General features: G+C 43.9%; 1 protein-coding gene and 1 non-coding gene across 2 annotated transcripts in view; one reads left to right on the top strand and one right to left on the bottom strand.

The window, feature by feature from the left end:
- Positions 1-21,186, bottom strand: part of sema4f (sema domain, immunoglobulin domain (Ig), transmembrane domain (TM) and short cytoplasmic domain, (semaphorin) 4F) — a 50,033-nt gene extending 28,847 nt beyond the window's left edge. The window contains exon 1 of the mRNA XM_076725253.1: positions 20,356-21,186. Coding sequence (XP_076581368.1) covers positions 20,356-20,443 — 88 coding nt within the window. The 5' untranslated portion in view covers positions 20,444-21,186. The remainder of the gene's footprint in view (positions 1-20,355) is intronic.
- A 4,284-nt stretch (positions 21,187-25,470) lies between these two features.
- Positions 25,471-25,542, top strand: trnaa-cgc (transfer RNA alanine (anticodon CGC)). Its single transcript has one exon. It is a non-coding gene; the product is annotated as a tRNA-Ala (tRNA).

Raw genomic sequence — 25,542 nt, 5'->3', positions numbered from 1 at the left:
ACTGTTTGTGCATGTCTTTGTGCGTGCGTCTGCCTGCATCTTCAACCACTGAGGTCCAAAGGTCATTTCCCACGATGCCCTGCATCTCCAGGCTCCTCTGTGACATCATCGTCACTCTGGGCGACAAGGGGAAATAAGGAGGCGGGGCTTTCCTTCCTGACCCCATCTCCAATACAATGGAGATACGCACAGTGTTTTGGGGAGTGCAGGAAAAGCTCGTGCATGCGTTTATGCAAAATCTGTGTGTATGTAAATGTGCTTTTGTCTTCTGCGCTTTATGAACTTCACACTGCTGTTCATGATGTGAGTCATTCAGGAGTTAAACGATTGGTCACATGCAACAGGAAGTAGAGCTACATCTGAGGTACAGGTGGCTCTGCGGCTACAGAAACACGTCAGAAAGCAGAAGTTTAAGGTTTTGGTTCAGTTTATGAACTTCCATATTTCCTGTAAAAGTATTCCAGAACAAAAAGGCTGCACCAAAAGCAAGGAAAGTGTACCAGCTGTACTGACAACACCATCTGACTGACCGGGGAAGTACAGTAAGAGATAAAGAAATGGCAGCAAAAGATGATTTAGCAGCAAGATGCAGACATAAAAATTGGCACAGATTAAGAAATTCCCTGTTTTTTGAGAGGTACCACTGCCAGCAAATTCAGTGGAAACAACCAGTGCACTTCCAGTAAACTGATATCCTCAGATTAACAGAAGGAAACAAGTTTGGCTGTTCTTTTACCTCATTTGATCTCTTCTGAGAAACTTCATCGCTCCGTAGCACAGGAGTGCCAATGCGTGCAAGGTCACGCATTCAAACACACAAAGGAAATTTATTGAGCCTCAGCGGTTTTTGATTTCACAGATTGCCATGAGAGAATGCCTCGTTTGTTTTTTCAGAGAAGCACGCAGGTTTAAACATTTCAGCATCCCAAAGCCTCCAAAAGTTGTTGTGTTTCCTGCTGCAATGAGACGCCGATCACTATAGTTCACAAGATTAAAGGAGGTCCTCATGGGATGAGCTCCCATAATCTTCCAGCAATAAGACGGAGAAAATAGAGGACAGAAGAAAAAAGAAAAATGGGCTGAAAACACATATGAGTCCCTCTAAGTAAGTAAGAATGGGAAAAAGCAAAATGATGAGCAAATGATTTTTAAAATCAGCTTTTCACCCAGATTTTGTATTTTTTAAAACAAGTTTAAGCCTATTTCAATAGTCAGAATAAACATTTAGAAAATCCCTGAATATCTGAAACAACCCTAAATATGATATACACGCACACACAAAGCCAGAGAGAAGATTCAGCGTTAACATATGACATTCACTGGCGTAAGGAGACGCATTCTCATACATCCACATGGTACACTTGCCTTTAGGCTGTTATGGAGAACCCGTATCCCCAGGTACTATCCACCCCCTCACTCTTCCTGCCAATCACACACACCTGCAGGACCTGCTCTACAACTGATTCATGTGTGTGTGGGAATGTGTGTGTGTGTGTTGCGAAACACCAAAAATTGGGTCAGCATGGGGGGTCATTCGTCAGCCACAACCTGCCAGCTTGTTGCAGTGGCCAGAAACAAGATAAGGAAGAGAGAGGGGGAGGGGGGCAGATGGTGTATGGCTGTGGTGATGCATGCTGTACTGTGTAAGGTAGCTAAGCATTAGCTCGAGTCTTTTCCTGGAATGCAACTTTTACAGAGGCAACATCCTCCATGTGTTTCCTCCTGACTGCCCGCTGACTAACACATTCTGCAGCTGGATTTGACCTTCTCTTTGGATGCATCACCCTCATGAACTCACCTTCAAGTTCAGCAAGAAAGTGAGATAGCTGATTCATTTAGCTCAATATATTGATTTGCACAATTAGATTGACTGACAAAAACCTGATATTTTATGATACTTAATGTTACATTTGCACTTTTTTTTGATAGATATCCAATTCTAGTTAATGTTAGGAGAATATTATATTGTGGCCTGTAAATGAAAATTGAATTCAATGATTTCTTTCTCATAAAGGAGAGAGGAGCCAATCTGAGCTTTGTACCAGGTTCATACTACATTCTAATTGTACACAGTATGCGCTATATATTATATATAGTATGCTGTTTTTAGCAGTTAGTATACAAGAAATCAACATACTAACAGGAAATTATGCGATATGTCCAAAAACTCTGTAGTTATTTTTTGTGTTCCTGGAGCTGCTTCACCAACATCCACAGTTATTTTTACACTTTTAATTTTTTTTTCCAGCTGTGAGAAGCTCCTCCAACTCCTTTGTGCATTGCACTGTGGGAGAATCATCATCAGCACACTCAAAAAATCAGTTTTTAGTAAGCACACAAGCTGTTTTGAGTGTACTTTCTTTAGTCATGTTGCCCGTGTAAACAGACATACCGAAAACCTGCTTTGAATTAGTATGTAGTATGTAGTGTGGATCTGGGACATACAGCATCTTCCGATTGTTGGAGCTTGTTTGGACCTGAGAAGAATTTTTGGCAACCTCCTGCTTAATAATTAAACATTTTTTTTGATTTACAGGCATAAACTAAAGCCACAAAGCACTCCCTGCTGCTTGTAAATCTTACTGCTGTCAGCACACTGTGACAATAGAAGACAACCAGATGAGCGTATCACCTTTTTTTAGCAACTTTCATTTGAATTATGCCAGCTGGGGTACAATGACACAGTTTGAAGAGATTCTGGTGAGTAAGTAAAACTGAATCTCCAAAAAAGAGGAGGAGATGTGCCTAATTAGTTGAATATAAGCATGCTGAAAAGTAGCTGCGCTGCCCAGCACATTGCACTGCTCATCAATCTGTTTTAAATGGAATCGCCACAGTGCCAAAGATCACCCTGTTTCTCTTCTTCTGATTGGCCGATGCGTGCACTGCTTCATTGGCACACAGAAGCGCGAGTCAGCACAGTGCAGCATCACAACACAGAAGATTTACGTTCCCTTCAGCTTCCTTTCTGCAGCAAAACTACAACCCGTAACTCCACGAGTGAAAGGAACTCACTAAACTGCAGCTGGGTGGAAAAAAAAAAAGCGAGGCTGCAGCCAGGACTCTATAAAGTATTGAAAGGATGAGTCTCATTACATCCTCCCTCAGCCTGAGGAGACACTGTGCTGGAACAAAAACTCTGCAGAGCTCCTGTGTCGTTACGTAATCAGCACTAAAGATCAGTCATTCATGTGTGAGGACAGTGTGTGTCGGGGTGGGGAGCAGGAACACACACACAACAAAAATGTGTGCTTTACAATAGCCCGCATTAGAAAGATGTGTGCTGAGTGTGTGTCTCTTGCACACACACACACAGGGCAGTGCAGTGCAAGGATACCGACATGGACAGCACCACCTCCCACTACACATCTAATTGATGTTGACCTTCCAAACAACGGCAGCAGATCTCTGCTGTCTAGCTAAATGAAAGGAATTGCTCCCTTCTTTCTTTCTGTCACTTTCATCTTCTCCTGAGGAAATAGGTAGTTCCTTAAAGTTAAATCGCTCTCTCTCTTTCTTCTGCCCTCCCTGCAGTGTGACTTTCCCCTCAGCCACCTCTCCCTGTCAGTGCCGGCTCCATCCACTGTGTAGGCCAGCAGGGGTGGTCGCTCTCATCTAATAAGCCCCTGTCACACAGATTAATGCCCGCTGATGATAAATCTCCCCCCCGGAACGGGTTGAACCAACTGTCTGCTTGATTAAACCCAAAGGGAGAGACAGAGCGGGTCACACAGCAAGAGAGCGAGGGAGGGAGAGACAGATAGAGGAGGGGAAAAACTCCTCTTTTCATCTCTCCTCCTCTCAGGCTGCCATCGGTCTACAGGACATGACAGCTCGTCTTGACTTCCTGCCCTCGCTTCTCATCTTCCTCCCCTCTTTCTTTACTTTCTACTTTTATCCTTTACTTTCATTCTCTCCTGGTGATGAGAAAATGTCCTCTTAGCCTCTCTCTTTCTCTTCCTACTTCTTCCTCCCACTCTGACCCCTCTATCCATGAACATGACCACAAATTTACATCAGTGAAAACAGCTTAAAACAGAAAACAGACCATTCCTTCTCTCGTTTTCCTCTTTTCCCTTTCCTCTCCTGTTCTGCTGTCCTCATTCAGGGTCTCCCTGATATCCCCAGTGGTTATGACAGTGTCATGTCACAGCCTTTTGAATAAAGTGTTACTAAAAAACAACAGAGGTGTGTGGCTAAAAGAGCAGCTTCTGTTCAGCAGTAAGAACAAGAGGGAAGCAACTATGTTAATCTTCTGTACCCCCTGCCTTCATAATCACTAAAAGGCCTCAAATCCTCTTGTTCACTGCAGTGGCTCCACAGCATAAAATCGCTGTTCGCTGCCCAAATGATCATCTGGCAGGTCTGATCTGTTTTGTGTGTTTGCGTGGAAGACACTTGCATAACGTGCACAGATGAGCCAATACTCACATGCAAAAGATGAGTGACCCAAAACAAAACAAGTGGAATTCCAATAGAGCTGCTACACCCTGTCTAGGTCTATTTATACATGCATATTTATACATGCATTACAACACACATGCACCTGTACCTGGGACCACACCTGGAGGGCGGGGCTTCACAGATCTTCCCCTCACAAATAAGACAACGGAAACAGACTGCTCATTTACAAGTGGAAAACAAGATGGAGGGATTTTAAAAGACAGAGAGAAACCTCCAGTTTATTTCTTGTGCCTGCCAGCTGGTGTGCATGTACATGCGCATGTGCGCGTACATGGCGGCTCAGTGTGTGTATGCGAGGGTGAGTTTGGTCAGCTTGCTTCAAGCAAAGCAAGATTAATGACCCTTAGCTCATTCCTGGCAAATACTAAAATCTGTGTGTGTGTGTGTGTGTGTGTGCTTGACCTAACAAGGAAAGCTTTGTCTGTGCAATGGCTTTTAGCTGAACCTAAACCTGCTGATCAGCTTCTGTATGCATTTTAGTGACTGGGAAGAATCATGTATATCAGCATTTAAACTGCATCTTTAAAGAGCAATAATATCAGTGGCATACTTTGATGATATAAATATACTGCTCCTATAACGAAGTATGTTAGAAATTGCTTTCAGTCTGGATAAAATAAAATGTCTGTGCAGCTCAGGCCGACAGCTTCCTCCCTGGTCTACCAAGTTATTTTCATAGCATTAGCAGAGCACGTTATTTGACATCTTTATCAGTGGTTGATAGCTGCGAGGCCAATATAACAGCAGCTACTGCTTCACAATGGCTGGGGTTGGCCTGCTGACAAGCCATCAGCTAACACACACACACACACAGACACACAGATAAGCAAAGGCACCAAAACACTGAAAAAAAACATGAACATGTACTAAAATGTGTTTACAGTATAAAACACTTCACAAAGGTCAAAGTGAAGTCCTGAGTGTGGGCTTGTGGCTCATTCATGTATCCTTCATAAGGACTCTTCATACAGAACCCTGCAGCATACACACATCACACACACATCATCAATACAGCATGCATGGCTCTTGTGACACACACATCCAAACGCACACTTCAGCACACAATTCAAGCTTGTCTAAAGCGATCCATTAAAACAACAGATAGTAAAAAGGTTAGGAGTGAATAATTGACTAGTCCATTAGCTCTCGCTCTGTGTCCTTCGTTCCCTGCCTGTCCTAACCAAACATGCTTTCTACCTGTAGTTTGTAATCTCTTACAGCCAAAGCTACAATAAAAATAGTGTAATTTTATGTCATCTGCATGGTTGAGTTGTTAGACTGCAACATTCATTACGCTTGCTGTCTGTTCAAACTCTGGGATGTTGCATAGCCATTTTTGTACTTTCATATCCTGAAACCAACAATAATTGGTTTCAACTTTTCAAACAGCTGCCAGGATCCTCTGCACTAAAAGCACAAGTGAAGCATCTATCTGAAACTGCAACGAAGCGGAGAGGAACTAACCAACACACTTCTTTGCATCATTACACAGTGCTTTGAAAAAGTCAGATGTGTTCCGGTGCATATGTTTTGCAGGGTGGGATTATGCTAGCAGCAGTTACTTTCACTGCTTTCATCACCATTATCTGCCACGAGCTCACAGACTCGAGCTTTAAGAGCAACCTAAATTGGAGCTTTCAATTTTAAAGCAGCAAATTGTACTTGACCACAAAGGTGACATGCAAACTGACGATGCAAAGCAGTCTGGCTGACTAAAATAAAGTAATGATGTTCGATGTGACATGGAGTACATATGATACAATGAAATTTGAAACAAAACCAGTGAACAAGACACAGTCAGGAACCATGACCAACTTCAAGAACATTTAAAAAGACTGAATTTTGTTCCCAATGCTTGTACTAAAAACAACTGTACCTCCCCGTTAACAGTGATCAGTGCATGACATGCGCCATCTGAACTGCTAATTTGTCAGTTCCATTCTTGGTTACCCTTCAGTTAGCACGCTTGCCTCGTCTCTCTGATGCTTTTCACTATAAACAGTGCTGTAAATGATGTTTATAGAGGTTATTAATGGCACTGTGCCTTTAAAACTACAGTAAATGAGTAGCAGTGGGGAGTACAAACTGTAGCACTTTGTATGGCCCACCCTTTAACTGTCGTCATCATGTTTGTGTGTATCCTGTGAATGTGTTAGTGTGAATGTGCAGGGTTGGAGTCAGCTGGCAGCGTACTGTACTTGATACTACAAACACCCATATGCTAGAGAGCACACAGGAATATACGGGAATGAATGCAACCAAAGCTCTGCATGCAGGAAAACATGCATGCAAATTTTCCCCAGGGTGCTGTTGCCTGGTACTGACGGGAACACTGCGGGAGAAAGGGTGATATTTAAAAAAAATGAACAGCAACCTTTCCCTCCAGCAGTCTCACACATCATAGATTTCCACAAGCAATCTAACTCCTGTTTGAAGTGTAACTCTTTCACTGTTGTGAACGCATAAAAAAACTTACTAGAGTGTCAAATATAGCAATTTTGTTCACATGTGAGGACTGATCTCCACTGACTGAAATCAGTCTCATCTTAAAGTCACTCAAGCTGTTGAAAAAGAAGACCTGGAGTGTTAAAATCCGTGTTAAGTGCAGGGATGTTTTTTGCATCATTGCAATCCTTTTATCCAGCACAGTACAGTACACGGTGTTCAATATGCTCAATATTGTTGGGGAGATTATTTGCTCAGGTAGGTACATAACAGCTCCCTGGGCTCCATGAATAAGCCATTCATAGTGTTAATCATTCATCAACACCGAAAACTAAGGCAAATAACACAAACAGCCTTATCCCAACTGAGCGTGTCTACCAGGCTAACAACTCTGCCTATTGTGTGTTTTATGACATGCGTATAACTAGGTCACCTGACTAAGACTTCCTAGTTTCACACAGATACACACACACACTTCCTTTTCTCACAAACACACAGCAGATCCTTCCAGCACAAAGCTGAATGTGTGTGGGTGCTTTTGTAAGAGTAAGACACACATGGGTGCACTCAGATAATCATAAGTACATGACATCCTGTCAGTGGTTCTTAAAGTAGCCACCTACCAAGTGCATAATATCACCAAGGTACACACACACACATACACACAAACTCACAAACTCATTATCAAAGTAATTCACTTTAGCTTCCAAACTGCAAGCTTATTCCCTGTTCCCTCTTAAGCACACGCACACACACTCACACACACACAGTTTGACCTAACCCATATGTTTAGGTGGGATAAGTCCATGTCACCTCTTAGCATCTTTAATGCATTAAGTCCCTTCTTTCAATACCCTATTAGCGCAATAGCCAGGCGCTACACAATCACACACAAACACACCCACGCACACACACAAACAATCCCATTAACAGATTGCTGTCCATTCAATACCTGTTAGTTCAGTGGCTGTAGGCCTTCGTGAACTACTTTTAAATGGACGCAGCCATTTGTTCAAGCTGCATCAAGCTCCAGCTGAATGATTCGACTGTACAGGCAGATTGAGGAAGTATTTCAACAGTGATGTAATGGAAACTGGTTCATTCAGAGAAAAGCAAACAGCAAACATCATATACTGTACTTGTACAGTTGGACAACACAGATTCAGGTCTTGATTTAATCCACAGCTTTATGCTTTGTGACAAAACATTTTTAGATAATTTTAACACTTCAGTTCGTATGAAAATTAAAAATTAACAAAAGTGGAGATGCATACATCGTGCAGGGTGAAATGTTTTATTTATTTCAGTACATGCATGCACAATGCAAGCAGTTTCTTTGTGCATGCATGCATGCCGTGTGCCTACGACCACATGCATTTGCACTGGATTCCTCTGTGCCTTTGGAACATACAGTATCAGGCCGCATGATATTAATATAATCTGGACTGCTGGGATCTCATTGTCATTCTGTCCCATGTGGACGAGGGGGGCTGTTATATAAAAGCACTTAAGCTGATAAGATCGCTTATAAGACGCTGGACCCTGTGATGTCATGATGCCATCTGACTGGACACTCTGTGGAATGATGTCACATCGGAAACTTATAACGTTAAATCCTAATTGGATCAGTGTGCTGCAGTTTAATAATGGAATTGTTTCACATTGTGTCTCACTTCACAGGTCACAGACTGCGTTACTGCACTGTACCAAGTATTTCATTTATTTTAAGCCAGAGAGCCCAACAAGTCGCATGTTTTCTGTGTTTTTTTCATGATTTTTTCTTTCAGCTTTGATCAGCACTCTCCTCCATTCAAACGCAGGCTCAGTTAATGTGTTCTTACTGCACTGCCACTGTTTCTGTCTATGAAGCGCCTCTGTAGTGCTTTGTAACGTCAACATGCTCTCCAGATCAGTGTGCTAATGCTTTCAGGAGGTTTTTTCCTGCCTCACTGATGTTACGCACACACAACCACACATTTTAGGCGACCTGTCTTCCATTGTAATGTTGAGCTAAAAGATGAAAGTATGGTGTCTGTCTGGCTCTAAAGACCCTGTCTCTCTCTTTCTGTATTCCCCCTGGACACACACACACACGCACAAAATACACATACAGGCTCAGCAGACACCTCAATTATGATAATGTGGATCAGCATTAATGTATCCTTACAGCACGGCTGGCTTTCAACAATGCTGCGTGTGTCTGTGTGTGTGTGTGTGTGTGTGTGTGTGTGTGTGTGTGTGTGTCCCAGACAGCAGGAGAGGAGGGGCAGCTACTGTATCTCATTTAGCACAGGTTACTCCTGTCAGGAAAGCAAAATGCTGAGGCCTTCAGCATTTCTACCTTTGGAAACACACACAGCGATAAACACATGCACACACACACACAGACTTATGCATATTGTTAATATGAAAGCCTCTCATGAATGCAATATGGGGAAATGTGGACAAACAGAATGATACAAAGATTCAGGGAAATGCTGAAGCCAGTGTCTGCTGAGAGAAAGATCGAGTGTGACAAAGGAAGGGACAGAATAAGAGGAAAACACTGAAATAAACAGAAACGGGGAAAAACAAGGATTCTCTTGCTTTATTTCGAAAGCACACAGGCCTCAGGGAGATGAACCCACTGTGTGTTTTTCTGTCTGTGTGAATCTGAGCGTCAGCCAGTTTCAACAGTCCAGATGGCCTCGAATTTGGGTAGAAGAAACTCTGATTATACAATCTAAACAATGTGGAAACATTCAGAATGCATCATAATTCACAGGCAAAGAATATACAGCAGTGAAAGAGGGCTCTAACTCAGCGGTCCCGGAAAAGACCATTTGAATAACAAGAGTGAAGCAAAGAAAGTGCATTTCACATAGATCCTTGAATAAAAAGTATTAACTCTGCTCATTTGTCTGCACCATGTGCACCAGTGTCCTTATGGACTGTAGGCGGTGCAGTAGTGGAAGTACACAAGGATCACTGCTTCTCCTGAAAAGGTGTCTCCCTTCTCTCGTCTCCTCTGCAGCTCCTTCACCACAGCCCTGCTGTTTCCTCCTCCTCCTTCTCCTCCTTGTCTTCCCTCCCCACCCCCATCCACCTCCTTCCTCCTCCTCTCCCAGAATCCCTCCCTCCCTGTAATTACCACCTCAGACTCCAATTAAAAGAAACCACAATAAAGAGAGCAGAGGAGGGAGAGAGAGAGAGAGAGAGAGAGAGGGGACGATGGAGAGAGAGAGACGGGGGGGGATTTAATGAGAGGTTTGTCTACACACACACACACACACACACACACACACACACACACACGTATAAACACAAACACACACACTAATATATATAAAGACATACACTCCAAAACTTGCAGCATATGTAGGTGATACAACATTTCAAAAACTCAAGTTTTTTAAACCAGACAAAAGAATAGTTTAAAGAACAGGAGGCGTGTGTGTGTGTGTGTGTGTGTGTGTGTGTGTGTGTGTGTGCACATCTGTATGCGCACATGGCTACATACGTGTGTGTGTGTGTGTGTGTGTGTGTGAGGGGGGCTGCTGACAGTTTTTCCTTTGTGTTTTGCCCCGGCCTGTTTCCTGCCATTAAGGTTCCCGGTGTTACTCTGCTTTCCTTAACAGCACACACACACACAAGCCAACACACACATAAACACACAACAAATTGAAAAAAAAAAACAGACAGAAGGTCAATATGCAGAGAGAGAGGATGAGAAAAAAACAACTGGAGATCAACAAGTCATGGAGACAACACAGAGAGAAAGAAAACAACACAGTCAATATGTGCTTTTAAAATTGAACAATGCACACACACACGCACACACATACACACACCAAATATTACCACAAAAACTATGTGCAGTGGTGGAAGACACTAACAATCAATAAACACAAAGTAGGAACAGCAGGGTAGCCCTTACTGTCAAGATGTCTTTGTGTGTGTGTGTGTGTGTGTGTGTGTGTGTGTGTGTGTGTGTGTGTGTGTGTGTGTGTGAGTAAGGAAGAAATAGGCCTCATGGTTGTGTGCCAACCAAGACTGCCAAAAAACACACACACACAAAGAGTGAGAGAGGAAGAGTGCAGAGAGGTGGTTTGATTTACTAGGCTGCCAAAGAGAGAATGAGCACAATATCCAGAGAGGAAATAGATATCTTGGTTCATTATACACACACACACACACACACACACACACACACACACACACACACACACAAAAGTACACAGACAGTCTTATCAGTTTATCCTTTTTATTTGGAAGATCCATTACTCAGCCTTTCTTTGAAGTCTGTGTGTGTGTATGTGTGTGTGCGTGCGTGCATGCGTGTGTGTGTGTGTGTGTCTGTATCTCTGTCTTTGTGTATGCTTGTGTGCTCCAGACAGCGGTTGCTCGGCTGACTTTATGACCATGTGTGTTACCTTGATCATAGCAGGAGCAGCAACTTGCTCTGCATGACACCATAAACACCCTGTGGTGTGTGTGTGTGTGTGTGTGTGCTTTTGTGCATGAATACACACACACACATATTTGCTTTCCCAGCTTCAATGAACTGTAAATTCACAAAATACCATCTATGGCGTGCTTCTGCTTTCTTTGGAAACTGGTTGGACCGTCATGTGTCATGTTTACAACTGTAAGCCAGTTAGGCCTGATGGTTCAGTTCTGATGGAAAGGTGAAATTTCAGAGCAGCCCTGTGTGTGTGATTATCTGCGTGTCCCATATATTTACTCTGTTTCACCTGCCTAATAAGCCGTCTATAAAGATTTGGGGGGTGGAACAAGCAATTTTCAATTGCCATAGTCAGTATAAAGAAAGCTAGATGTGTTGCTTCACACACATGGAGAGCATTATTGTGACCTTTTCATGAATTCAGACGTGGCCATTCCTTCCAATCTTCATTTGTTTTACTGTGATGGGATAGTAACTGGCCCCAGATGAGCTGTGTGGTAATCTGATAAAACTCAAATTAATTTAGGAATATGGAACATTTAAGCACAAAACTGAAATAACCCTCGATTTTGACACAAGGATCCTCCTGAAGAGCAGGAGCCTCAGATGAGATAATAAAGCAGAACCCACCTTAATCCCTTTATCGCATCAGTTGATATTGTGGTTTAAAGGTGCATATTCCAAAACATGAACACGCAAAGCCTGGAGCTTTTGGGATCTCAGGAGAGTCCCATGAGTGATTGTTCATTCTGCCCAGCTGGTAAGCCAATCTTTAGACCACCATGAGGCGGTGCAAAGCAATTTCATGCACCTAAGTGTGTCAGAGTTAAGCTCAGTTCATACTTGACACCACCACAACACCAGATGGATGTATCGTACAAGATCAGGCCTGATCCTGCTTTAATAATACTCCCCACAGTAACTCTGTTTACGGTCTTTCAGTGACGTTGTGATATTTAGTGACGCTGGGCTGCGCACATGCTCACAGGACGAGGTGCAGTCAGGTAACTTCTATTTTGAGACGACGACCTTGCAGTCAGCATGTTTGCAAAGTGCAGTTGCTGTTTGTTGTTACTGAAAAGCGGCAGATTACTGAGCCTTTCTTCAACTTCCTTGATGCTCTATTCACTGTCAACAATCTCCACCTGCATTAGAGACCTGAGGGAGAAAGCAGCCCACACAAGCAGCCCACACCGACCAATCACAGCTGCTGCAGTCTCCACGTGGCATCTGAAGCAGCCACCGCCCCACGACTCGAAGTGCCCATTTAAGCTTGTCATCCAAGTATTTACAAAAACAATGCATTTTGAGTTCAGAAGAAAGTGTTAGAGCATCTCGCTTTGGCTGAATGTGCAAGTATGCTTCAGCATATTTAGTGCTGACTGTGGTATCAGCCATAGCACATCCATGTTAATGAATTTGAGTGCAAGTTTGTATATCGTGGCTAATATTCTGCAGGGCTTTGCTCCACTCACATCATTGTACGCCTTCACTGGTGAGATACCTGATGAGTTTGCACAAAAGCAGAAATATTACTGCTGTAAGAAAGCAGTGAAACTAGAATTTACAAGACACCCCCTCTGCACTCAAACTCAGCAGTCTGCACACGGTGGCTTCTTCCAGCTTCCAACTGTCACTGAGAGTAAAAAAAAATGCCAACAGGCACAAATCTGGAATAAGCTGACTGCTCGCCAGTGCAGCCCTGGTGTGAGGGGTTCCACCGTGAGCTGTCCGGCTTTTAAACGAGCTCTTCTGACACAAACACAGACACGACAACAAATTGTTCATGCAGCTTCTTGTTTGATTGTGGCTGCTGGAGATCAGTGATCAGAAACAAAGCGTAATCAGATGAAGTGTGTGCAGAGCTGTGTCTGGGAGGGAAGAGCCAAAGGAAGTGTAGTATTCCGCTCACGAGAGAGGGAAAAGAGAGCTCTCTGTGTGTGTGATGTGTGTGTGTGTGTGTGTGTGTGTGTGTCCACACTCCTCCCTTTTCCTGACACAGGTCCTGTGTAAGGAGCAGCACACACACTTGAAGCATTAGTCTTAAATGTTAACAAATCGCCTCACAGTCGCAACTCCTTCCATTATTAATCAGTAATTCATTAAATCCAGAATTATTCTATCTGTCACCTATAGGTGGCACAGATGTAAAGACACGGGAGATGTGGATGGAGCGTGCCTTCACATCCCAGTCGTTCCATTAATGGACGCACTGACTGACCTGAAGCCACACACACACACACTCTGATTCAGAGAAATGTATCAGACAGACACACAGACAGACTGACATTCATTGATGCTTCTGTTGATTCAAGACTTCTGATCAGTCTGGGTAAACAGCCACCAACTCTCTAAGGGTCTCCTCATTGTGACTGCGTGTGTGTGTGTGTGTGTGTGTGTGTGTGTGTGTGTATGTGTGAGGCTGAGTGTGTGACCTTGAAAAAGCTAACAGGTTAAGTGGATGCTGTCATCCATTGTGTCATCCACCCTTTGTGACCTCTGACCTCGTCTTAAACCTGTGACTCCCATCGCCTCCTGTCTGTCCGGTTGGTTTTGTCCTGGATGAGATGGATCAATTACACTCTCAATAATAATTAGTTTCTGGCTCTTTTTGAAAGCTTATCAGATCTGTTTTCTTTTTTCTTTTTTCATTTCACCCTGTCCTGCATTTCAGTCCTTTCAGCCTTTTTTTCTTGGGTCGTTACATCCCAACATCAAAATTCAAGCCTGTTGAAAGACCATTAACGAGTCAATGTCTTGTTTCTGTCCCTTCAAGTTCTCCTTTACTTCACCTTGAGTTGCCGAATAAGAAAATCAATTGATATGATTGACGATGGTCCCAGACAGCAGTCAGCAGCATTGAACAGCAGAGCGTCTCAGACAGGAGACTCATTCCAGATTTCATCATACGGAGTAAAGCCTTTTAATTCACAATGCCGCTGGGATGGTCCAGGTTTGATGACAATACTAAAATGGCTTCACTTTAACTTGAATTAAAATAGAACAAGGGCTGGAAAAAAAATCAACTTAAGTGTATTCCCTGTGTCTAAATGCTGAAAGCTGTTCTCTATGCATTTTAATTGGTTTCAACTTGCTTTCTATCAGATGGGTTTTTCACGCAATGGGGCGCTAGAGGGGAAGGAGATAGGGCCAGAAAGCAGAAGAGAATCCCAATGAGTTGGTGATATATGCTTGAGCTGGGCACTGTAATCATTTCTTCTAAAGCTCACCGTGGGTAATACACACTCAATGCTAGACACACTCACACACACACACACACACACACACACACACACACCCTCTACTAAACCCTTAAAACCTTAAAAAAGGCTGCGCTTAAGTCATGACACAGCACATTTCACAAGAGTTTCATGAACGAGGCGGTGAGAACAAGGCAAGGAGGAGGAATGAATGCATGGAGGATGAAGGAGGATCCCACCAACCCGCCTACAATATCAGCCGACCATGTCGTTGACCTTCACGTGCCCTGGGTTTAAACCGTTCACAGCGGTCATACGAGGTGAGGATAGACGTCTCCGAGCAAGACATGCAGAATTAGAAGTGAGCCACCAAGCATCCCAATCATGAAATCCTCCTGGGAATGCGACAAAGGGAATCTGCTTGCGTCGACTGTGTGTGTGTGTGAGTGAGTGAGTGTGTGTGGCCTTTGACATCTGACTCGGTTTGACCTTTCGCTCTGACAAGCTCCAGTCACAGGAGTGCCTGTGTGGGCCGAGCATTCACAAACAACGTGGGAGAGTGCACTGACATCTATGTACGTGTACGCCGCTAATGTAATTCTGACAGTCAGAGACAAAGTCTGGGCTTCATAGAGAGTGCATTATGAGAACAAGCGTATGAGAAGCTAATGAACTTTGCTGACGAATGTAAGCGGTGAGAGAATATTATCTGTAGGTGGCCGATGACAGAAAATGTATTCCTCTCATCCTTCTTTCAGTCGCTTGCTCTCCTTCATGTTTAACTCATTTTTGGCTAAATATGTCACAAATTTTAGTATGTTGTTATAGCTCAGACTCTTTTTCTATGAGCTTTGCCCAGAAAAACACAAAAGGGAGGACTTGGAAGAGAACAGAAAGATAAGAGAATCAAAGAAATCAGAAGGCAGAAAAATAAAATAGAGATGTTGCAGCAACAGACGGAGATGCTGAGCTTAGAGTCAGGGACTGGCCAGACAAGCTATGATGGAAACTTTTAAACCACTTGAGGTATTTCTGACAAAGCCAAGAAGAGATATAGATAAGAAGAGAGGTTTTAAAACACCACAGCTTTCCGTTAGGCACTCCGGCTACAGCCAGCTAAGAGCTGGGCTTCATCAGACAAAACTGAAAGAAGCGCTAAGAGCATTTCTGATGCCTTTCTCTACTCAACTGCCACTCAGCTCCACCAGGCCCCATCAACCACACTCAGAAGAGCGAGGGGATGAGGGCTAGCAAAGACACACAGAGAGAGAATGCAATGCAGGGATGAGAAAAAGACTGTCTTTGGAAAACCACTTCATATTCCCTGGTGGGAGGCAACAATGCATCCCCAACACAAACACATAATCTACTGTAGTCCACATGTATCCTCACAGGCAAAGTCCTGTTCAGACAGTTTAGCGGTTACACTCTTCCCGCCCGAATCCCAAGGCGTGTCTGTGATATGAAAATGTATGCACATCATGAGCCCGATCCCTCCAAACAGCATATCTTAGACCAAACAGCATAAAAGCTCCGTATCACCACATGGTGCGTGTGAAAACAACATCATTTGTCATCATGTAAGAAGAAGTTGGTTTCAAGACCATGACTGAGTAAAATTTGAAATAAACACGAGATATAATTTCTGAAAGGAACAAAGCACATAATCACTCCATTAACACTGTATGATGAGCCAAGTTGTGGTGGAGGTGGGTGACTCCTCCAGTAACATGATGAAATGGTTGTACAGCTTTATCAAATAAACAATGAGGCGATTGTTTAGGCTTTCATCTGCTTGCGAAACTGATCACAAGGCGAGACGCTTCAGGCTAACTATCCGGACTATTTGTTGACAGGAATCCTGATCTGAAATCCATCCTTTTCTGAATTCTGACTCCTTTGCACGTCCTGACTTTTTGGAATACTGACAGAGCGAGCAGTCTGATGAATATTAATACACAAGCCCCTTCAGTGCTAAAGCACTTCCCTGTTACACCTAAAGACAAAAACTAGAACCACTTCAACAATTCAACCGAACTGCGGGATTCACTTCAGCTCGACAGCCAAAAAAGCGTTGGCAGCGGTTGCACTTTTCACACTCATCGTTTAGCATCGCAGTTGGATGCTTCCTCGTTTCCCTCCCGGTGTCATTTAGTGTGAAGCAACAGTTTTACCTGGCAAATAAAACTCAAGAGACGCACAGCTCAGACCAGACCACAGAGCCTCCAGCCCCACCCACCGCACAGTCCGCAGTGAAATCCAGGCGCAAACTGTATTTTCCATCCTGCTTTGATTAGGCTTTGTTATGAGGGACTCCCATCCATCCACCCACACACGCACATAGTTCACCGCGAGCCAAGTGAAAATGTTGGCACTAAAACAGAAAACTACAATAGAATAAGAAATCTTCTTTCACTGAAAGCTACTGGAGTGATAAATGTTTGAATAGGGATTCTCTTAAGCTCCTGTTGACTGCAAACAAAGAGAAAGTATAGTTTTGGTGAGCAGGCAGGCGAACTGATCTGCCCGCCGAGCAGGTGGTATTAGGTGGTACAGTAGGTGGATGCTGGGTGGCCTTATGAGTGTCATAATGCTTATAGTATATACCTGCATAGTTTCCGACTAACCAGCCTAATCAAAGTAGACATTGCTCCTCTCTCCCTCACTGTAAATGGACCCTGGTGCACCACTGGGAGCCAGGCCCTCCCCTGTGTGCCGACACCCTAATGAGTTTCATGTGAGAAGCATTAAAACTGCTGCCAGACCAGTGAAACTGACTGGAGCTAGCAGAGGACCACTCTGATCAAAGTCACAACAGACATACACATGGAAATATAATGTCAAGTGGGCTTTTATCTAGTGTTTAAATACACTGCCATTTAATCTCAATTTCTAGAGACATTAAAGCAATTGCATGAGAGCTCCTCTATATTTTTACACTCCAATATCTAAAATGTCATCTTTATTAATATAATTCGCCGTTGCTGAGCTAAATAATAAACTGTTTGTAAAAACACAATTACGGCTCGTTAGAACGAAGATCCCACACTCCGATGGTAACTTCATTATGCAGCGGGTACTTTCAGCTGAGCAGTTTTATGACTTTCCCCAAACACTTAACCAGAGAGTTGGAACAACTCCACATCAGGCTAATTAGCCAACCTACCATTTAATATTACATCTTACAAGCATGACTGACAGAGATGTCTCATAACAGCAGTGAGGCAGTGACAAATAACAACTTTGTGATGCAAAACAGATGGCTCATATGGACCAAATTTAAAAGAAATAATGGCATCTTGAAACAAAACTAGCGTCCAATTGTCACACACAGCAGAAAACAGCCTTTACTGATTGCTCTTTTGGAGCTGCTACCTTAATCAAAAGTGTTTATCTTCAAGTGTCCTTAAAGCAGCAGCAGCAGCTCAGGCTGGAGGTGCCACTGTCATAAACTGAAGTGTTAAACCAGATTGGCCTGTTGGTGGCACTAGCTGTGAAGAAAGGGTATCAGCAAATTCATCAGGATTCCTCCTTTGGTGGCCATAAATGTCAGATCGTATCTAAATTCTTTCATGTGTTTTTAGCAGGGCGGCATCTGAAGGCAGTGTGCATTGCTTCAACTCTCAGCTGTGCAGGTTGTCACTTGGATATTTCTGCACATGCAAGCCAAGCTTAATACACACAGACAAAACACACACACACACACACACACACACACACACACACACACACATCACCTGACCAGTCGTTCATAACAGCTACATTGTCTTACATAAGAGTCTCTCTTCAGTTATCATAACACACATGCAAACACTGAAGCATGTGCACACATGGACACACACCCTGGTGAGGATGCCATCTACAAAATGTTGCAACTTTTTCCAAGATAAGACTCGTGCACGTTTGTACTTAGCAGCCAACCTTTGATGTATCTGATTTAACTGCAGCAAAAAATCCTAACAGAAAACCAGCGACGCATCAAGAAGTGCAGAATATTGATGCACTGATACATCCCTCTGTCTCTGTGTCTCTCATTGCTGTTTGTTGGCACTCGCTCCGACTGTATTTGTTGTGGGGCCAGCGTGCCACAGGCCCACAGTTGCATAATGGCACACATAGACTGGGAGCTAACTTACAGACACTGCATTCATTCAGCAAATGAGCCTCAATCAACAGCAAGCAGCAACTGCCTGAGGTAAAAAATGAAGATTTAGATCAGACAGAGACTGGAAACACAAAAGGGTTAAAACACAAGGTCTGCTGCAGGGTGCAGCGGTGGAGCAAAGCCCATTAATGCAGTCAGGTGACTGGAGTACAGGCTAATGGTCAATGGACACAGTGACGCAACCTCTAAATCTTTTCCTCCTCGGTGCATCTCGGTGTAAACACCATCACATGGTAGAGAGGGAAAGACCAAGGACCAAGGGCAAATAAGCCGGTACAAAATACTGAAGGGGGAATAAAAGAAGAAAAACATGCAGGAAGAAAAAACAATAGGGTTAAATGAGAGTGAGCACAGATAGTTATTACCATGCACACAAAGAGAATGCATTCAAAACATGGACAAATGAAGAGATACGGGCACACTCCCGCACACTGAAATCCAATCGCCAAAGGGTCACGAAATAGCTCTGTTTGACTATTGCCCATAAGCTTCTTATTATTTTGTTGTGATGGATGTCTCCTCTCATTTCATGTTTTCCATTTTAACTGTCAGTCAGTTTTCAGAAAACAGGAAGGCTGGCGAGCCTGTGCTGCTGACCCCGACAGTCACAGCACAAAGGGGGAGCTTGTTAGAGAGCCGGGCTTGTCTTCTATTCACTCTTATAGCCACCCCAATCTGTGTCTGGGTCTCTTTCACCGTTCAGTATTTTCCTACTTAACATTTCTCAATATGGCTGTGAATGTGAGGCACACAAGTACTTGTCAAGAAAACTAAGGGCTGTTTCGGGGTTGCTTTGGAGAGCCACAGTCTGAACCTTTTCAAGCCCCTGCATCCACTCTGCTTAAGTATCCCTGAGCAAGATGCTGAATCACCGCCAGCTTACAGAGCCACTGATCCTGACCTCTGCCTCCTCTGGATGAGGGCAGACGAAAAGACAAACTGCCCACATACATCAATCCGCCCAGCGGGAGGCGCATTTCACTGGACTGTCCCTTTAAGTTTGCAGGCTGCTACGTGTCTGGATGAACCAGCAGCCCGGTGTTTCTGCCCAGTCTGTGCACTTGCTGTTGGCGTTCAGCAGAACAAGCCTGGCACCTGCTTGCCTCGCCAGTACCACCATTTATCAAGTCATAATAAAGGCAGAAGGCAGCCCCTTGGCACCGCGCCCCGAGTGCGTAAAACAGAAGCGCAGAGCTGAGGGCGCAGACACATCTACAGGTTTAACTTTGGTTTAAATGGTGTTTTGTGCCAAACACTGCCAAAGCTGATCACACAACAGTTTGGGGATACTCTTTCGGCTGCGCATGTGGTTAAATTATATGAGGTGAACATTGCAAACTATGCTTAAGTTGCAGATGTTGCTCCAGCCTCATGCACGTTATCGTTTTGATAGTTGTCATCATCATCATCATCATCATCATCAGCCGGGATGTTGTGGATGATGAAGCCACCTGAACCGCCTTTTCATTTACAAACAGACATTAAACACAGTGACAAATCCACAATGCAACGTATCAAAGTGAGGAGAGTTCCCCAGAATGGAAAATCCGCTTTTTAAAATATCACTTCAGCTTTGACCACCACCAGTATCGCCCTCATGAGTTTTTGTTTTCCCCTGCCTTGCCGGCTGCACTCACCTCCCAGTCGGCCCAGGGTCGCTGCCCAAGAGACTCCCAAAAGCAGGCATAGGAGCAGGATCAACATCGCACCGCCAGGAATCACCATGATTTGTCTCCTGCCCTGGTACCGGAGGGGGGTGGAGGTCCGTCCGATCTGATTTCAACACCAAAGTCCCGGACTCGTGCTTTCAGCTACGATGCATCCTGATCCAGATCCGGGCGTCACAGGTTTTCTCTTTAGTTGAAAAGGCGCAGAGTTCGGTCCAAGACAATGATAAATAAGTTGATAGTTATTTCTAAATTAAACAAATGCTTCCATAAATATTTTTATTCTGTAATTCTGCTACAGGTTACTGATTTTTCCCGTCGCTATAATCTGCACAAAGCGCACAGAAGTGCACGCATCCGCTCAGCGTAATGTCACGCTAGTATTATCCACTAAAGGGAAGCGACATGCTGAGAACCAGAAGATAAAATATTGTAGTTATGTTTGTGGTGTATTCCAGCCACAAACTGTACGTCAAAGTAATCCAAAGTCCCGTCCTCTCTTGAACGAATATCCGGTGTCCTGGGTTATAATACGCTCTTATCCCCGCTGTGTGCCCCGGTGTCGCCGAGCCTGTCCCGCTGCTGCTGCTGCACAAAACAACTCCTATCGTCTTCAGTTTAATTATCTGAGGAAAATAAAGAAAGAAAATCACGTGTATGTCAGTGAAGACAACCAAAATTCCGAGCGCGCGCTATGTCGCTGGAGCTCGAGCGTTGGCACGGCTGCACAGTGATATGGAAGCTAGTAACCGGCTCGAGGATGTGCAGCTACAACGCTCGAGCGCAGGCTGAGTAGAAGCCAAACGTCTCGCGCCCCGCCCTCCGGAAAAGGCAGCGCGAGGAGATACAACAGGTAAGAGGATGACGTCCCGACCGACAGGTGCAGACCTATTTTCTTACGAAACTCCACAAGTTACTAATATCAAACTTCGAGGAAATTGACGTTCTTCCGTGTGGAGACCACAGGCAGTGGGGTCAGGGAGTAAATGTAATTTTTTATCATGTTTCTTTCTTTTTTTTCTTCTGTTTTTCTGTTTTATCATGAAACTGTCAGCCCTGTCATACAATGAGAAAAAAGCCTGTAACAATTAAAGTGAAACCTGTTATTGCAATAGACTTAAACCTGGAGGAGACCAAGAGTAGCCTATTTAGAGTAAGATTGGTTGAAAACAAACCAGGTTTTTAGAAAAATTAGGTTACGGGATATATAATTCTGATTAATTAGAGGAAGAGTAAATTATGTAGTCGAGCTGATATATCATGCAGGAGGACATATCTGCCAAGCTTTTTGCACACATACTGTGTATTAAGTACACCTGAGGGCTCTCGCTAATTCATTTAAGGTCCTTATTCAAACTTTTTGGTTTATAGCATGACCGTGTGTTAAAAACATCTATTGGCTGAGATTTCATCAGATTTATAAAGCAAGAAGATTTTCTTGGGCGTCTTTCTCAGAAGTCCACCATCGGAACAGCTATAATATATAACGAGCTACTTGATTTATCCCCTTAATTCTTGTAGGATCAGCCACTGAGTCTGATCAAATACTTTATGCCAGGTTTCCCCACACCAAACTGCATGACCTTTCCTGTGAATATTGCTGAAATATTGGAACACATTCAAAAACTCCATGTGCAGGAGGCGTTAAAAAAGGAGTCTGGAGTCTAGATTATGAAAGAAAAGTAGTGACAGAAATAGATTTTAACAAAAGTTTCAGGCTTATTATTCATTATTCATTTGTTCCCCTTTCAAAATGTCCATTTAAGTAATGCAATATGTTCTCTCTGCTGGTTTGACTCTGCTCCTGTGGTCTGGCTGCCTTAATCCACCTGTCACTCATCTGACATCATGTGGGGGCGGAGCGTCTAAAGTAAAGATGATTAAACAGTAGATGTGAGGTCAATGGTCTGCAGGCCTTAGCCACACTAATAATCCACAGAGAGGTTATTTTCTGCCGTGTGCTGTTAATTAGTCCTGACATTTACTTCTTCAGTGCTTCTAAAATATAAATCAGTGTGATTTAAGGTGGTGGTGACACACGGTTATTTGCAAAACAATCAGCTACACCCTCCTTAGTTTTAACATTGCTCAAGCCTGTGTTGTAATTTGAATATTAATTGTGGAGCAACCATAACTGCAATACTGAAAGCACTCTCCTCGCCGCCCCCTCTCTCTTTCTCCAAGGAGGACAGCAGGACGGCTGGCAGGGCTGACTGGCCGATTTCACAGGGCGGGGGTGCAGACATGTACCCCGACTCCCAAACAAAAGCAAGGGGTCACAGAGGAGCCTGGATTAAAGGATTTGGGAGACGAGGAGGGGGGAAGGAGGAGGAGGACAGGGGTCAGAGGTGAGGGAGTGTTGATAAAGAAAAGCCAAATGGCGCAAAGAAGTGAGCGGCGCCGTCTCTAATCGAGTCTGATTAAGCTCACACTGTGCGTGTCTCATCTTTACGCGGCCAATGACTTTTGAACGACTAAACATCGCTCAGAATCACAATGAATGTCTTCATCAGTGGCAGTTGCAGCGGCCGTTGGAGATGAGGTCGCATTAGAAAACCTCACTGCGCCTTCACCCATGACTGCTAGGGGGCGAGTGTATTTATCAGTGTCAGTGTGGAGGTCCAGATCCACGTCTGGGTCAGCTACTGTTTAGACGGACTGAAGTGCGTCTGCGATGAAGCAAGTGAGGAGGGTGTTGATACTTTGATTCAGGTAATATGACTGCCTTTGGGAGAAATTTATCAAACTTTTTTGAGCTGAACTCAACAACTGCCCCCTTTTGGACAGGTGAAGCAAGCGCTCAGAAAGGTACAACATAACATACAGAAAAACAATGGGGATTTCAACCAGATATCAGCAAATGAGGTGGTATGATAAGCAGACACAAAGACAAGGCGGGGTGCACAGACAGTCAGATTGATTGAAGCCTTCAAACCATTCCTCACACACTGGTTCAAATTGAAACACCTAATTTGCATAAATTGGGCATACAGATTGGCATAAATTAACCAGAAGCACCAACCAGAGACGAGTGTGGCCTTAAAGGGATTGCCATGGCTGCTTATCTGTCACTGCACATTAATATTCAGACCCTGATGTAAGGAAGCTGCAATCCGTGACCCTGCACTTCTTTGGTTAATATGTGTGTGCGTGTGTGTCAGTGTGCATGCCTGTCTATGCATCGTCATAAGTCTGCAAATGCGTCTTTTTGGTCACAAAGTATGCTTGTACATGCTTGCATGCATGTGTACACATTTTTTATCGTATTTTATTCACAAAGTTTGAGCATGTGTGTCAGCCAAGACATTAGACCAAAGGTTTTGTATGTGTCTATGTGTGCATGTGTGTCAGCATAAGTGTGTATGGGTGTGACTAATGGCTGGGGACCACTGGTTGAGCTGGAGGGATTGTTATGGGTGAAGAAGATGACAGAAAAGAAAAACCAGACAGGGGAAAGAGATGGAGAGAGACAGACGAGCCACCACCTCCAGCAAATGTAATTATATGGTTCAGAATCACTGATCAGCTGTAGGCCAGGCAAGCACATGCACATACACATGCACATACACACACACACACGCACACACACACAGACATGCGTGGCATTGACCTTGTCCTTGGACATCAGGGCAGATAGGGGAGCAGTGACTTTGTTCAATAAGGTGAAAATTTGTCATGAAGTCCGTCCTGGAATTAAATATAACAAATGTGTGACCGATCTATGTGCTGGGTAACTAATGCGAGCAGTCACACAATTTAATTCTGCTCTCCCACTTAATCAGTAAAAGCCTGTGTGTGTGTGTGTGTGTGTGTGTGTGTGTGTGTGTGTGTGTGGGTGGGTTGGGGGGGGGGGGGGGGGGGGGTCACAAAAGGCGAGGTACTTCTGCCCTGAGGAGCAGAAGAGCCACATGGACTCACGCAAAAACATTCATTTAGTTAACAGCTTTCATTTCCCTAATTAAACCCACAATAAAGTGCACTCTGGTTTTCAGTCTCCCCATCTCTCTCTCTCTCTTCCTGCACCGTCAAACCTCTCTCACTCCCACATCCCTGTTTCCCATCGCACCTCTTCTGCTGCTTCTGTGTGCACATTTTCCCTCTAACGTTCTAACAGTTCATCTAAGGCACCACCCAAAATCATCCTGTGCAGAATGAGAGCATTTCACCCAGAATGTCTGACTAAAACAGATTTCAAGGCGAGTGTGGGGTCAATCCCCACCCAGCGTGATATTCACTACTTGGTGTTTGTATCGCAGCTGGCTGGATGCCAGCTGATTTACCCCCCATTCCTCACCTCTGCTGAGGAGGAAATGGAACAAACAGCCCAAAACCTTTTCCTCTAATCCTCCAACAATGGATTCTGCTGTTTTATTGAGGACGGAGATGGAAGGGATTCAGGCAGTGGGTCTTAACTGTTGTATTTAGCCCAGGTAAGCCTGGAGATTTGGATCAATGCTCAAGTTAAAGCATTTGATTAGCTTCATTCCACCCAGACGATCCATGAATTTGAAATGTGAAAATATTTTTGGTCCAGGTTCCTCAAGATACACAGAAATATTAACCTGCCACTATAAGGTTAAAGTGCACGATATAAGATTTCACATGCTGAGTAATGAGCTAATACTTATAGCCGAAAAATGCATATAAAAACAGCCTGTGCTGCTGTACACACTCCTTTGGGTCACTTAATACTACACCAGACGTGACATAAAGGTTTGCATTGCTTCCAAAGTGAATGACTAACAACTAATAAGAGGAGCAGCAGGACTTGCGAGCAGCAATGTTGAGTTCAAGGTATTCAGTTCAGTTTTTTTACTGCAGTGGCCTTCAACGGGCTGAGCTGTCCTCCATCTGATTTCACTCACCACATAGACTGTGCTATTATGAAGCTGAGCGCAGGGAGAAACAGCTAGCCTCAAAAAGACCCTTGTGTCAGAAAACATAACCTGCCAGCAGAGGGGTTGTCTACAAAATGATTTTTTATTATTATATAATAAGGGACAGCTTCATTAATCTTGCTCAAAAGGGTGACGCCATTGAGACCACCTCCCTTCATTTTATGGGTAAGAGCTACTTAGTCAGAAGGGGGATGTAGCTCAGTGGTAGAGCATATGCTTCGCATGTATGGGGTCCTGGGTTCAATCCCCAGCATCTCCA

This window comes from Chaetodon auriga, chromosome 24 (genome assembly GCF_051107435.1).
Source record: "Chaetodon auriga isolate fChaAug3 chromosome 24, fChaAug3.hap1, whole genome shotgun sequence".
NCBI lineage: Eukaryota > Metazoa > Chordata > Actinopteri > Chaetodontiformes > Chaetodontidae > Chaetodon > Chaetodon auriga.
This window is presented reverse-complemented; position numbering and strand designations above follow the sequence as displayed.